General features: G+C 32.6%; 1 protein-coding gene across 2 annotated transcripts in view; it reads left to right on the top strand.

The window, feature by feature from the left end:
* GALNT13 (polypeptide N-acetylgalactosaminyltransferase 13) overlaps positions 1 to 16,190 on the top strand; it is a 436,774-nt gene that overhangs the window by 240,944 nt on the left and 179,640 nt on the right. For both annotated transcript variants that reach the window (XM_045559133.1, XM_045559132.1), the window contains exon 6: positions 9,830 to 9,947. In XM_045559133.1, coding sequence (XP_045415089.1) covers positions 9,830 to 9,947 — 118 coding nt within the window. The remainder of the gene's footprint in view (positions 1 to 9,829; positions 9,948 to 16,190) is intronic.

Raw genomic sequence — 16,190 nt, 5'->3', positions numbered from 1 at the left:
AAAAATGAGACATTTTAAATAAAAATCTGGATTTCCAGCTATGGGAAAGTCAGAAGATCTTGCTACAATGGCGCAGCACTCCTTCTTGGCACCATCAGGTGGAGTGGAGTAAAAACTGCCCATATAGAACTGGCATGAAAGTTTATTCCAGTCCCCACAACTCCTTATAGTTTTGTCCCTTACTCTGAGGCTTAGGGTGAGCTGTGTTTTGTCATCATTCTTGTATTTGGAGAAATATTTCTTGGTATCTGTATTTCAAGCAAAGGTGGGAAAAATATATTTCTTGGAACCAATAAACTTCATATAATTAACTTTTTCTGGATATAATATTTTAAATTTTTGGCCCACAACTTGAGGCACAGGAAATGGCTTGAGTTTGAAACTCATCAAACACATTAGCCCTGTATGAATATTCATATATGTTACCTAATGGAATAGGCAACTAGTAGCAAAGTTATCTGAAAATACAGATAATCTTCCAAATCACTTAACTAATATGGGGATGTATTATGCATTTTTTCTGACACATACAAATTTGAGGTGATTTGATTTAGCCTATTGAAATCAGTTTCATTCCATATGCAAATACACATTCATACACACTGTTGGGTACTGTGCTAGGCGCTGCACATATAAAGATGGATAAGGCAATCTATGCTCTAAAATTGCTCACTGTCTGGCGCTGGGCGTGTGTATGCTGGATGAGGGAAGGAGGCCAGCATAAGTAGCCAAGCATGGATGCACAGGAATAACTACGTCTACTGCTAGAGTGATGTGGACTTCTAGAAAAGAGCCTGTCTTAAATGTTATTGACTGCTTTGGTCTCTTAACGATGCCCTGTAAATAAACCTCAATAAATAATTATAAGGATAGGTTGTTTCCACTTTAATTTCTCACTGATTAAGGTAGATTTCTTTATTAGAAACATACAAGTTATTTTCAAGTCTATTTAACATTTTTACCCTTCACATCTTACCTTATGGACTCGTTTATATTTAGTCATTGTTAATATTCTTAATATGACTTTCTTCATTTTTACTGGAAGTACCAAGTTATGTGTATTCCTAAAGAAAGCAAAAGAGTTTTAGATTTTCTTTTAATACTTGTTATAGTAAGAAATCAAACATAGATGTAATTATTAGTTTTTATTTCTGACCTATTTAACTTAATTTTATATTCCTTTTTTATCAACACTTGTCTGATCTGATACATTTATTTTTAAAGCAATTAGAATTTTGGAATATATAAAGAAGATCAAATAAATAACATTATTAATAATATCTTAGATTACAATTGTTGCACTTTATCATGAAAAACTCATAGAATGTTCACATATATTATCTCTTGTGTCATTCTAGTATGATTATAGAAGAAGCATTGAAGCTGGCTTTGGAGGATCTGGTTTTATTTCAAGCTCCTCCAATTGGGAATTTACCAAGTTTTCTCAACTATAAAATGGAAAATTATTCTCCCTGCCTTGCTTAACTCATGAAGTGTTGTAAAATATTAAAATAAGAGGGCCTGGCACGGTGGCTCACGCCTGTAATACTAGCACTCTGGGAGGCCGAGGTGGGCGGATCGCTCGAGGTCAGGAGTTCGAGACCAGCCTGAGCAATAGCGAAACCCCATCTCTACTAAAAATAGAAAGAAATTATCTGGCCAACTAAAATATATATATAAAAAAAAAAATTAGCTGGGCATGGTGGCACATGCCTGTAGTCCCAGCTACTCGGGAGGCTGAGGCAGTAGGATCACTTAAGCCCAGGAGTTTGAGGTTGCTGTGAGCTAGGCTGACGCCATGGCACTCACTCTAGCCTGGACAACACAGCGAGACTCTGTCTCAAAAAAAAAAAAAAAAAAGAACTATACTTGACAGGAATTGGATTTAAAATTCATTTCTGATAATGTAACATGTATACATTGCAAAATAAATGTAACAAGTACCTAAAAGCATAAAGTAGCAGAAACTCAATAAGCCATCTTTTTTAATGTTTTATTTCCTTCTAGAACATTTTTATCCAATTTGTCCACAATTTAAAAGTTGATATATCTTCAGTGTTTTTCTATACCACCACATATTTTTCACAAATAAAGATGTTAATGGCTGCTATCTTACTTACCTAGCTCTTCCCCTATTTTTTGTAGCTAAAGTGCATTAAAACTTTATTTACTGTGTTTTTAAATTTTATTTTTACCAGTTATTTCTTCTTTATCCACAATTTTTACATATATTATGGTTTCTTTAGAAATATGCAATTGAATAATATGAAATTTGTTTTAATATTCTTGATACTTCTGCCAGTTTGATTTCCCCACCCAAAAAATCATCAATAGCTTCCATTTATAATTTCTTTAGTAAGTATAATAAATAAAAAAATACAATTCATGCAAATATAAGATAAAGCTTCCTATGTTTAATAGTAACTAATAATTTACTTATTAATTTTTATCTGTCAGATTTTCTTTATTATACTTTTCTCAGTCCAACTGTAATATTTGCTTGGATTGAAGAAAAGAAGCAGAAATAGATACTACCAAAGTCTTTAAAACACTTCTATAAAATAAAAGATATTAAAGCAACATCGCAAGCATAACAAAGACTTTGAAAGAAAGAGTTGAACTTTGTAATGCTCAACTGGTCCACATTCTTGCTTACTCATGTTAAAAACTAATATGTGTTGGTTTTGAGAGAAGTAAAAAATTCTCACTTCAGATGAAATCTTTGACTGTATCTTCTTTGGGAAAAATAGCACATTTATATTGTATTACCACGTAATGGTTTAGGGGATAATTTACAAGACTTTTCTTATTAGTCTGTTAAGCTAAGAAGAAAACAGGGTATAGAATAGAAAGCTTTCAGAGTGATGAATTAAATATCGTATTTATATACTACATAGTTTTATCAAATTAACCAGAACATTTTAAAACATCTGATTCCAGCTAGTCCCATTGTTTATTTTAACCTCTCATAACCATGAAATGAAAGTCAAAGGAAAGATTAAAATTTGCACTTACTACTGTACATCCTTGTGGAAGCTTAGGGTTTTATCAGGTTATAGGGATTATAAAAAAGGATTTAGGGAAAAAGAGAAAAATAACTACTCCCTTATTGGAAATGTAAGTCCTTAAGCACAGGTTAAAGTATTCTATTCTCATACTTGTTGGTAAATGGGTTCATTGGCAGCAAAAGAAATCATTTGCCAGTACTAAGCAGAACTTTATATTTTTTCTTAGCCTTTAAAAATAGCATTGAAATTGTTTGTATTCCATAAACTCCACAGGATTTGAGTAAGCTTCCCTGCTCAAAGCCTAAGCCAGCATAAACCCTTAAAGTAACAGTTTCTTCTCTATGGAAAGCTGCATCTTTATACCCAAACATATGTTCAGATCATTGTAATAGTGTGTAATATTCCACCAAACTTACATTTTTATCTGTAAAAATCTTTAATCATATTCACCATTTGATTATTCATCACTCTGATAGAAGAATATTTGTGCCTTTGGTTCCTTTCTCTCTCCTCTGCTATCTGCATTTGCTATAGTGGACAGGATAAAGAAGGAAGGAGAGAAACACAGCATTTAATTTTCTTTTAGTTTCTAAACCTGCAAAATGGTTAACTGAATGAAGCCATTAGATTTTATGATTTAAAAAAATCAGCATATGAATATTTCAGCTATTCATGTCTCACATTTGTATAAGTTATAAAATACTCATTATTTTTATGATTTATAATATATGGGAAATGTTATTAATACACATCTAAATACTAACATTCTAGCTAGGTATGTGTTATTTGGACATTATAAATAACAGCCCAGAGCCGAGCTATAGTCTGTCAAACTTTCTTTGGCAATTTTCTTCAAAGAAGTTAGTTATTTGCCAAGTAAGAGTAAATAGAATCCTGATATATCAAAGAAAAAAATTAGTGAGAAGGAAGGATGTTTCAATAACTTTGTAAGAAATTGCCTCTGAAGAACTGTACTAAAATTCATGGGAAAACATAGTGCATGATATGGATAAACTGAGAGATGACTGATTTGTAGATGATTAGACAGAGAGAGAGAGAGGGAGAGAGAGAAATTTTTTTCTTTCCAGGCCACTAACTAGTTGGGGGTCCTTGAACAAGTTACTTAAACACATTGCAACTAAATTTTGTTGACCAAATCTGTATGGAGTTTAGAGCTCTAAAATATTACAACTCTATTTAAAAAATTAATTGGACCCTGCAAACAATAAAAATAAAGCTAATTATAATCTTGGCAAACACAATGTTTTCCTCTTTCTTAATAAAAATAACACCTAAAATGTATAGTACTAGCTGATGCTATTGTGAGAGAGTTACTATATAACTCATTATAATCAACATTTTATAGATAATGAAACTTGAGCACAGAGTTTGAGTAACTTGCTGAAGGTCACACACCTTCAGGGTTTTGAACCCAATCAACCTAGCTACAAAGTCCAGACTTCTAAATACTAAACTTGTCTGCCTCTTAGGGACTCCTTACTCTCTATCTGCTGTTCACACACATGGTGATTATCCCAGTGTGAAATACAGGATCTATTGTCTTGGTGAAAATGCAGGCATTGTGTTTTAGCATTACTAAATAACAAATGTATTGTATTATAATTTCTGTTGATTTACCAACTTTTGGTGAAAAACTTCAGTATTTTTCCAAGTGGAATGCTTACTTTTTGGAGTCCTTTACTATTTGTATCTTTTTTAAAAATTTCAATACATTTAGGAGGCACAAGTGCTTTTGTTACATAGATGAGTTGTATAATGCTGAAATCAGGGTAAAAATACTACCAAACTCAACCCTAAAGCCTCTATTAGATGACAGAGCCTTTAAAAATCTTGGAATTAGTGAAAGCATCTTTTTTACTCATCAATTTATCATATGCGAGCAAATAACTTTTTTTGGAATTTCAGAAAAAAAATTGTAGATAATTTTAACTTTCAAATAGATTGTTCTGTGGCCATGGAAATACATTGCTCATTTCTTTATGTTATTCATTCAATAAATATCTATTACTTTCCTAATACTGCTAAATCAATATATTGCTATTCTTGTAGAAGTGGTAAAATGTTTACAGAAATAAATACAATACTACATACGATAAAAAGTAATAAGTGCCTTGAGAAAGACAAAGATAAGAGGGCCATAGAAGAAAGTAGAAGGGGAAGACTATATCCAGATTGGGGGGGGGGCAATTGGGGTAGTTGTGTTGAAGGCAGGCTGGCTGTATGGGATATATAACATTTGTGTTGCCTAAGGAAAGCATGTTTGAACATATAAGGGGAGTTCACAAGGATAATTGAGGTGAATAATGGATGTGAGCAAATGTACCAAAGTGCGAAAATGAAAAGCTTTTACTAGTAACAGCTAAGCACTTCACATACAGGGAAATAATTAAAAGGAAATGAGAGGAGCTCATTGGGTGGTGCCAGGTCACTGATGCCAGGATAAGAAGCTAGAATTTATTCCTTAACATAGATTTTTGAACATCCGGTTAACATTTTTTAGAGGAAAATTGACTTAGAAAAATTAATCTGGCTACAATTTGTAGAATAAATTTTGGAAACAAAAGAATCTAGAAGCATCCAGATTCCCTTAGATGCTAAGAGGATCCCAAATGCTTAGAAATAGAGGATTAACACTGGATAGATATCATAACATAGATAACAGTCAAAAATACTTCAGAAAAAAAAAATGTAGAAAGTATTTGGGAAATGATTGAATCAGGTACAAAAAAGAGGCTGAAAGGTGGTTTTGTCATTTTGTACTAAGAGTTTATACTAAGAGACTGGAAGGAAATAGAAGAGATTGAAAGTGAAGCAGATGGGTAGAGAATTCTACTTTCTATGTTACACATACTGAGCAGAGTCAGAGGATTTTTGAAGGAAAAATCTAGTGAGTAATTACAAAAGCACAACTGACACAGAGAGAAGTAAGAAAACACAGATTAGGAGTTACCCTTATAGAGGTGACAGTTACAGGCATGTAATGAATGATATTACCCAGATAAAGAGCATAGAAAAAGAAAACACCCCTGAGAAACCCTGGGGAGGATTACATTTTTGACAAGAGAAGAAGTTATTAAATGCATGTATCCTCAAAATAATATTATAGTGATATATTGTGCTCATGTGAGACATGTAAAACTAGGAGTGTGACCAAGGTCTGATAGCCCCTAGCAAGGGAAAGGAAGAGGAGGGGGTATCAGTAAGAATCATAAAATGAACAGTCAAATTAATAGAAGGAAAAACCTCTGTAGGACAATGCAGGGGAGCTAGAGGTGAAAAGAATTTCAAGCAGGAAGGCTAACGCATTATGTTATATGCTTTCAGATGAAGAAGTTAAGGAAAGGCTATTGGAGTTTAGAATCAATAGAGACCTTTCAGAAAGAAGTTATTATAGACGTGGGATAGGATCTAGCTTCTAGTTAGAAGGTCAAACGGAGTTGAGGGAGTACGTGGAAAGTGTCTGCTCAGTAAGGTTACCAGTGAGGGGAGTAGTAGAAAATATATGTCCCTAGTTTGAAAGAGTAATAAGATGGAGTGAGAATGCATTTAGGTTTAGGCTAGAACTTAATTGAGCAGGTTTGTAAGCTCAGGGGGTCAATCTAGAAATCAAAGGCATAAAACATAAATGTTATGGTGAATGAGCAAGTGTCTTAAAGAGTAGTTAGGAGAGAGCCTGCTGAGGGCACAAGCATAAATGCTAGCAAAGGTGAGAGGAAAGAAGATATTCTTTCTTGGGAGACAAGAGGAAGGAGGAGGCCATGAAGAAGATACCTAACTTTGAGCTATGATTTGAAATAGTTCAGATTTCATGAATGAGAGAGTTTAGATTTCATGCATTGCCTTAATCCCCAGGTTCTTGCAAAGAGTCTAAAACTTTTGGGAAAGAACCAGTTAAAAGCATGACAGGCAAATAAATAAACATAGATAAGAGAATAGTTAGCAGTTTGTGAACTAAGTGGAGAATCAATAACATGGACTTGGCCTCATCTTATTACTTTACCGATGGGTCTCTGGGTCTTATTAGCAGAAGTGAATGAAGTGAAGGGTAATTTTACCCAGGCACTGAGATTTACAAAAAGAGAATTGAGAATTGCAGAAAGCAAGGACAGAGAACCAAGGATGCCAACTGGTTTTTTATTGACATGGCAGAAGATTGGAGAGGAGCTGGGAAGAGGGAAAAACAATTCCTGAAGGGAGTGATTAATGTGAGAATATGGATTAAAAAAGGAACTGTAATCACCAATGAAGGATAAAAAGTGACTTCCTATGAAAATAGGAAGAGTTAAAGAATAGGAAGTTGTGTTCTAAGGCAGATTTCAGAGTCAACGTCTTGAATATGAAGTAGTTCCAAATGCTTTTGAAACCCAAAAGAAGGCTATATATACCAGAATCAAAATTAAGTGAAGGACACATGAGGATTTTGTTTCAATGATTAACATCAATAGCAAAAAAGATAAATTATCCAACTTTATTAACTGTTTATTATGTGTCAGGAACTGTGCTAAGTGCTTTACTTCACCTACTTACTATATGATGGGTAGTGTTCATAGCCATTGAACTGATTGTTCCCTCCCCCATCCAAATTGATTGAATTGAATTTGACATTGTATAGACACAACCTTGAAAAGCAGATAATTTCAGCTAATTCAACTATAATCAATGTTTTGCATTTTCTAGACATTCTGAACACTTAACATGAACACAGGCATATGTAAATAGTTCATTAGGCATATTCCAGGGCAGTTAACTTAGAACAGAACATGTGCATAACATTGGCTATGGCTATAGGTATTAAATATTATAAGGCACAGCCTCTAGACTGAGAAAACTAAATGGCATTGCAAACATAAAAAAAAAATCTGTCTAGGAGGATCTGTCTTCAGAAAATACAGCATTTTTTGAGGAGTTGTAATTTTATTTTATTATTTTTGTTACTTGTCAAGCATAAGTGAAAGTTATTTGAATCATTCTTATGGTTAAATATAGTTTATTTGTAGCCATTTAACACACATTTCTTCAAATTTATAGGAATAATGACCAACTATAAGATGAAATACATGTATTTAAATTAAAATGTGTTAATACTGTATCAGTAAGTAGATAAGTAGGTAGACACTCTGAACTGATCATTAAAAATGCATCACTTAACATTCTTAAGCATTTGGTTGCCTTATGATAGGATAATTGCAGCAATTTGGGTTCCTAATTTTATTAAATAGAGTCTCCAGCACTGTAATACCTTACATAGTTATTGCCATAGAGTTCCAAAAACCCCATCAGGTGAGGGTCATGGCTACTTCATAATTACCATCTGTTTAGCTTTGTTAGTGTTTCCCATTATAACTCAGAAGGTCAATGATAGTGTTCGTGATAGGAACCTAGCAAGATGAGAAGTAATAAAACAGCTCTGAGACTAAGCAAGGCTCTGCTACTCCAACTGACGGACAGTTAATTACCTGAGCACAAAACAGTGAGAGCACTGGGAGAAATAGAGAACTTTGCAATATGGTAGATGTCCAAGTACAATATCATTTGGTGATTTTTCAATGACCGATTCTGTTTAATTAAAATGTGAACATAACCTTTGGCAGAGGAGGATATAATTTTGAGAAAAGCAAAACATTTGATTTTTATTAACAATCTCACAGACTACTTGGATGTGCATTCCAAACCTAAGTTACTAGATCAGTGTTTTTCATCTTTGAGCAGTGCATTAGAGCGGTACATTAAAGCAGTACATTAGAATCACCTGGGAGCTTCAGCTGATACCAAAGTCAGGGCTCACTCCAGGCCAATTAAATCTGAATCTGTGGAGGATGATACCCAAGCATGAACATCTTTTTTAAAAGGTATCTCAGTGCTACTAATGTGCTATGTAGGCTGGAAACCACTACATTACAAGAAACATTAAAAAACCATCATTGCCAGTATGGATCTATTCGTGAGCAACTACTGTTTGCTTTTTATCTCAAATTCATACTGCGTATTTAGAAAGACTCCTGTTGCTCCCCCATTAAGCATTGTCTTTAATTAATCTTCTTAAATTAATTAATTCTTTACAAACTTAACATCTGACTTCTTAGTTTCTATGGAGAAATCTCGAATGTGAGAATCAAAAGGCATTTATTCCTAGGAAAAAGTTTTAGAATTCCTGCCAAATGTCCTTTTAAACCCCTGAATAGTATATGGGATTTATGTTTATCCATAGGGTTAGATGGCTAATTATATCCTTTTAATTGGAATAAACAATTAGATGTAAATCTCTTATGTTAAAAAATACTTTTGTAACTGTAATAATATATTTATTTCCTATAAACATTTTATGGGATTTAATTATTTTCATATTTAAATAGACTATGGGTCTTTTCATAGAGAAACTATGTCCACAGATTCCTAGACTTTACATTAAGATGATTTATAATTGATCACAACTGATAGTTTCATGACCAGTTAATCTCTTTAAGGACAATACAAAAGGCAAAAACCTCTCTTCACTATGCCTTACAGAAGGAAGCTAGAAGCTCCAGTCTTAAATGGCCAGTGTTCCTTCCATGTATCTATTTGATCATCTATAAGAAAAACATAGATTAATCTAAAGCAAATTTTACATAAAATGTGAGATGAAATGTTATTTATTAATTCTAAAACATCTTACATCTTGACTTTATGTTTCCAGTTTGAGATTTTTGAGTACTATTTTTTATATTTAAAATGTCTCAAAAATATTTGCTACAGTCTCATTAAATTCCACACATTGTTTTCAAAAGATATTCTTTTCTTTTGTTTTTGTTTTCAACTAGGACCCCTACTATGGCTGGTGGCCTATTTTCTATTGACAGAAACTACTTTGAAGAGATAGGAACTTACGATGCAGGAATGGATATCTGGGGTGGAGAGAATCTTGAAATGTCTTTTAGGGTAATTGCATTTTACTTTATTTTTTGATGCTGAATATACTATGCTATAGCATGCACATATCAGACCCAGTAATTTACTGTCAAATCTTTCTTGCTAAGTGATGCAAATTACTGATCAGTTGGTCATTTGAATACATATTTAGAATACTTTCTAGAGTCCTATTGCATGCAATATTTACTGTTAAATGGGATATAGGTATTTTTAAGTTTTTAAAAATAATTCTTTAATTCACAGTAAAAAGACATTAGGGCTTTCAATTGATGAAATAAGAGGGCTTTGTATTTTTTAATAAAGTGCTACTCCATAAAATCACCTTGTGTTTTTGAACTGAAATTTGGAACTATTTATGTAATCTGAATTTGCAAGTGCTACCTGAAATTATTCCTAAACAATGTTAAGAATTACCTGTGATCAAAGGAATTCTGGGTAATTCTACAAGTAGCATGACTATTTTCACAGTCATAGACATTATTACTTGATAAATTAGTTTAAATAAAGCAAATACAATGGTCATTTACAAAATGACCTTCCAAGTAAATGAAAATTGAGGAATAAGTATTTGTAAATATGTTACTAGGAAGTGTACAAATAATTTTAGTATTTTGCTATATTTGAAAATTTAAAATATGTACACATAAATGTGCCTTCATGCTAAGAAATAGATATGCTTTAATATACTGTTTTTTCTTCAAACAATATATATTATTATTTTATATTAAGTTAATAATACTGCTGTTATTTTCCTTCCTAGAATTAAATATAAAATATTTGAAATACTCCATTGTTTTACCCAAATTATTTGTACAACAAAATTATTAGAGTTTAGATATATTTATCTATGAAGTTCAAGAGTTTTATGTTTTAACTTCTCATTTACAAAGTAAAGTTTGTTTTTCACTAACAATATAAATACATTTGATATGGAGTAAGAAAATCTTAAAATTTGGGAATGAGTTACCTTGAATTTCTATAATGTAGAATTTAATGGATCTTGGATAATCTAAATTAATTTAAAAAGCATTAGAATGGCTTTGTTATATTATTTTTTTGCCTAGAAAACCTTCTTATAGCCAGATGTCTAAGACAAGCATTTAATGGAATTTTATTATTTTCATATCTTAAATACTTACAGTCTGATGGAATTTTCCAAAAGAAACTCAGCACCATGTTTAGGAATGTCTTCTTGTCATCAGGCCCATGGTAAATGTTTGCAAAACCTTTGAGGACATTAGGAACCCCAAACATTTTGCTTGGTGTAGTTCTTAAAGTGAAAGAAATAAGAGATGACAGTAAAAAAATAAAAAAGAAAAAGAAAATAGGAAAGAAAGAAAAAGAAAATCCATATATTTACCCTTAGATGTAATGATGAAAGTATTTACTTATTCATTAACCAGTAGTACTCTTTGGGTGTTATGCTAAGATTACAAAAGTTTAAAAAATTAACATAGCAATAGTTATACTATCTACAATCCTATTGCCCACCTTCTTTCTTTGCTAAAATTCTTATTCACCTCTTTTATCTCTACCTATTAAGCTTGATTCTCTGCCAATGGACTCCCCTTATTTTCATCATGTAGCTCCCAGATTGAAAGAATACCCTTCCTCTAACTGATCAGAAGATGTATTAGGAAAGAATTTAGTGGGATAATTTGAGGAAGATAATACAAGGAAGATCTGATCAGGAAATGCGCAGAGGTATAAATGTATAAAAACGGAAGTTATGAGGATATGGTAGGTGATGCAGATATCAGGGGGACAGATGAAATTTACTTAGTGGCCATAAAAATGATCAGATCCCTACAAAATGACACAAGAGCTTTTCTATGATTAGTTATTTAGGACTATTAAGAAATACAGTTCTTATGATGACTTTTCAAAAATAATTTTTTTTTTTTTGGAGGCAGAGTCCTGCTCTGTCACCCTGGCTAGAGTGCTGTGGTACAAGCCTAGCTCACAGCAACCTCAAACTCCTGGGCTCAAGCAATCAGCCTCCTTAGTACCTGGGACTACAGGCATATGCCACCATGCCCGGCTAATTTTTATTTTCTATATATTTTTAGTTGTCCAGCTAATTTCTTTCTATCTTTTTTAGGAGAGATGGCAGTCTCTCCTAAAAACTAGTATTTTCAATAAATAGTGTTAGAAAAACTGAATATCTGTGTGGGGGGAAATAATTTCAATTCATACTTTGTGTCATAAACAATATTAATTCAAAATGTAAAATATAAAATTATAAAAGAAAACATAGGAGAAAATCTTTTGTGACCATTGATTAGGCAAATACTTCTAAGATATGAGAGCAAAAGTATGAGCCATAAGATAACAAATTGATAAATTTGTTAAAATTTATCATTAAAATTAAAAACTTTTGCTTTTTAAAACCACTGTTAAGGGAATGAAAAGACAAGGCACTAACAGGAAGCAAATGTTAGCAAATAATATATCTGATAATGGACTTGTGTCTAAAAAGAAAAAAAGAAAAAAACCTCAAAACTCAGCAATGAGTAAACAATCATCCCAATAAAAAATGACTAAAAGATTTGAACAGACATTTCACTAAGGAAGGGATACAGATGGCAGATAAGCACATGAGAAAATTCTTAACATTATTAGTTATTGGGGAAATGAAATTAAAAACATGAAAAAACACTACACATCTATTAGCCTAAAAATTAAAAAGCTTACCACATTGGTGACAAGGTGAAACAACTGCACATACAATGCTGGAGATAATGTAAAATGGTACACTAAACTCTGAAAAACAGCCTTACTATTTCTTAAACAACTCCTAGGTATTTACCCAGGGGAAAGGAAAACATGTTCATTCATACAAAGAGCTCTATGCTAATGTTTACAGCAACTTATTTATAATAGCCAAAAGCCAGAAACAATTCAAATGTCCATCAGCAGATGGATGGATAAACTATAGTTTGTCGATACATGGAATGCTACTCAGAAAATGCACAAACTACTAATACACCCCACAACTTAGGTGAATCTTGAAATAATTATGTTGAATGAAACAAGCCAGTAAAAAAGATTATATAGGAGTCCATTTATGTTACATTTTAGTGAATGCAAACTATGTGGCAGAAAGATAACATTAAAGGACAGGGCATCAGAGGATTGGGGTGGGAGAGGATGGTTGAAGAGAGGGATTACAAAGGGACATGTGAGAACTTTTGAGGGTTATGGGATATATTCATTATCTTGATTGTGGTGGTGGCCTCACAAGTGTCACACATGACAAAACTTACCAAGTAGTAAAATTTAAATATATGCTGTTCCTCATATCTTAATTATACTTTAATAAAGCTGTTGAAAAATTAACACACACAGACACACACACAGGCATTGTCCAAAGAGAAACAAGTGCAACAATGTAGTTCAAGGTATCTAGTCAACAACAGGCCTCTATACTTGAGGCTTCATTCTAAGTATATCTTAGCCCAATTGGTTTTAAATACCCCTGCTGATCTGATTCTAACAATCTACCTCTCAGGACAACTGTGAGATAATATTTATTATAGTTTTTTTTTATAAATTGTGTACTACAGACATATTAACATTTATTATAATTACCATTAAAATAAGCAATTTTATCAATAACTAATATTTTAATTAACAGGATGGATTTTACTTTAAATGCCCCTATTTTCTTTTCCTTGCAAATCATAATGAAAACAGTGGCATATTTACCTAAAGAATATAATCAAGTGAATGTCTTCTTATGTGAAATTCATTTATTTCCAAATTGTACAGGCAGTAGATTGGAACAGAAACAAGAGCTGACATAATAAATAGTCGGAAAAATGAAAGGCAGAGGTTCCCATTGAACGGAATAGTATGGTAAATGAGGCAAGGAAGATTGTCAACCTTTTGGGGATTGTAGTATCCAGAATTTTTAAAGTATTGAAAGAAAGTGAAGACTTTTCTAAACATGTCCACACAATTCAAATTTTTTACAAATGAAAATGTCAGTCATAATTTTTTAGACAGAAATCAGTTTAGACAAATGTCTAGCTGATTTATTTCTGTTAGAGTTCTTTGCCTTTCTATAAACTCAATTCAAACAAATCTGAGGAAAGTGGATTATCTGTCAATGTGTAAAACTTGACGTTTTTGTTTTGATCAGTTATAGAAACCAGACTATCATAGAAATATTTCAGTTAATTGATTTTAATCTAAGTTCATTTATTATCCATAATTTTGGTGGAGATGTTTTTCTGGGATACTTTTTTAAAATATGATAAACCATTCTCTTAATGTTAATGTAGAAATTTATTAGCCTCTTTTTTTTTAAAAAAAGGCATAGAGATCATAAACTGAGATCATGTTTATGTGTACCCTCCATAAAGAATATAAACCAATATTAATGATTTGGTCCAGCAAGCGTTTCTCTGGTTACATATTTGACTCAGGCTAAACCTTAAACATAGTGCAAATAGCTTGAATTTTTAGCTTCTGTTCTTACAATTAGTTTTTCTGTCATCTGAGCCACCACTTTGCCTTGAACCATTGTTTAAACATAGCTCTTTCTTCAAAGGGATTGTTTAATTTAAATCATAGAATAAAATACTTCTAGCTAGGTAAGGGATAACTGAGACAGTGCTACTAAAGACTGTCATATATGTTATATGTTTTTCCAAGCACTGGGTGAGTAGTTGTCATAGAATAATATTTAATGTTTCTGAAAGGGCTCTTTATCCAAAACAAATGTGTTAGAATTTTTTTTAAATATGAACTACTATAAATAACTAACTTTATGTGCTCCTTTAAAAAAACTCAAATGAACGGCAGGTAAATTAGACATTAGTCAAGCTTTAGAAGAACATTAGCAAACATTAGCAGAACTTATATTGCTCTTAAAATTATAATAACCTAAGGCTTGGTAATTGTTGTTTTTTTTTTTTTTTTTTTTTGAGACAGAGTCTTGCTTTGTTGCCCTGGCTAGAGTGAGTGCCGTGGCGTCAGCCTAGCTCACAGCAACCTCAAACTCCTGGAGCTCAAGCAATCCTCCTGCCTCAGCCTCCCAAGTAGCTGGGACTACAGGCATGCACCACCATGCCCAGCTAATTTTTTCTATATATATTTTCAGCTGTCCATATAATTTCTTTCTGTTTTTTAGTAGAGACGAAGTCTCGCTCTTGCTCAGTCTGGTCTCAAACTCCTGAACTCAAACGATCCGCCCGCCTCGGCCTCCCAGAGTACTAGGATTACAGGTGTGAGCCACTGCGCCCGGCCAGGCTTGGTAATTTTGATAACTACACTGCTTCATTAAAATTTTTGGTTCACAAAACCAGAATATGGGACTAGACTTATTTTAGGTAGTCTTTGATAGGATGCTTCACCTTGTAAACATTCTATGTTGGAGATATTCTTATGTTTTTAGAAATATAAGACATTTTAGAAGATTTGGCTAAACTAAACCTTTGTGTTGATCTCTGGTTTTCTTTTACATTTGTTTAATTATTTACTAAAATGAAAAATAATTTGGGGATGGTCAGTACTACTCACAATTTGTTTTTGGAGCATAACCACATTTTTTTTTACTATTTCTACAACATTCCTAACAGATTAAAAATGTGGAAACTCATATTAAAATAATTCAAAATAAAGCAATTAAGAATAAAGACAAAAATCAAAAGCAAGAGAAGGGCAAGAGAAACAGAGTAACAGGAAATTGGGATGAGCTAATAGTCTTAAGTAAACATTAATTCATTCCAAGACTCCTGACAGATAAAGTGGGGAAAAAAAGTGATAAGATTACACTAAACCTTTTTTGTAGATGAAAGGAACTGGAGTCTAAAAGACAGTGCCTATTGGATACATTGTACACAAAACAGTCAATGTTTTAGACCATGTTTTGGCAAACATCCAATAATACTCTTCAAATTGATGGTAGTTTTCTGGGGGTGCTCTAAGAGAAGATCCATTTCATTGCTTTCTAGTGATTTGATCTCATAAAGGATTATATCTAAGGGTAAAATATCATTTAGGCTTTTTCTCCTAAAATGTCTAAATGCAGTCTAGCTTAACTGTTGGTTAACTCATATTTGAATCATCTTTCCTCTTACTAAAAATAGAACTCACATACTAAAGATACAGGCACATAGGTATTAATAGTCATGAAAACTATATTAACATTTTCTCCTGCTCAGACCCACCACATTTCTTCACAGGTTTGGGTCATAGATTTGCTCGTGAGTAATGTTATTAGAGAAAATAATCACTTTGATATAA

This window comes from Lemur catta, chromosome 8, assembly GCF_020740605.2.
Source record: "Lemur catta isolate mLemCat1 chromosome 8, mLemCat1.pri, whole genome shotgun sequence".
Lineage (NCBI taxonomy): Eukaryota > Metazoa > Chordata > Mammalia > Primates > Lemuridae > Lemur > Lemur catta.
This window is presented reverse-complemented; position numbering and strand designations above follow the sequence as displayed.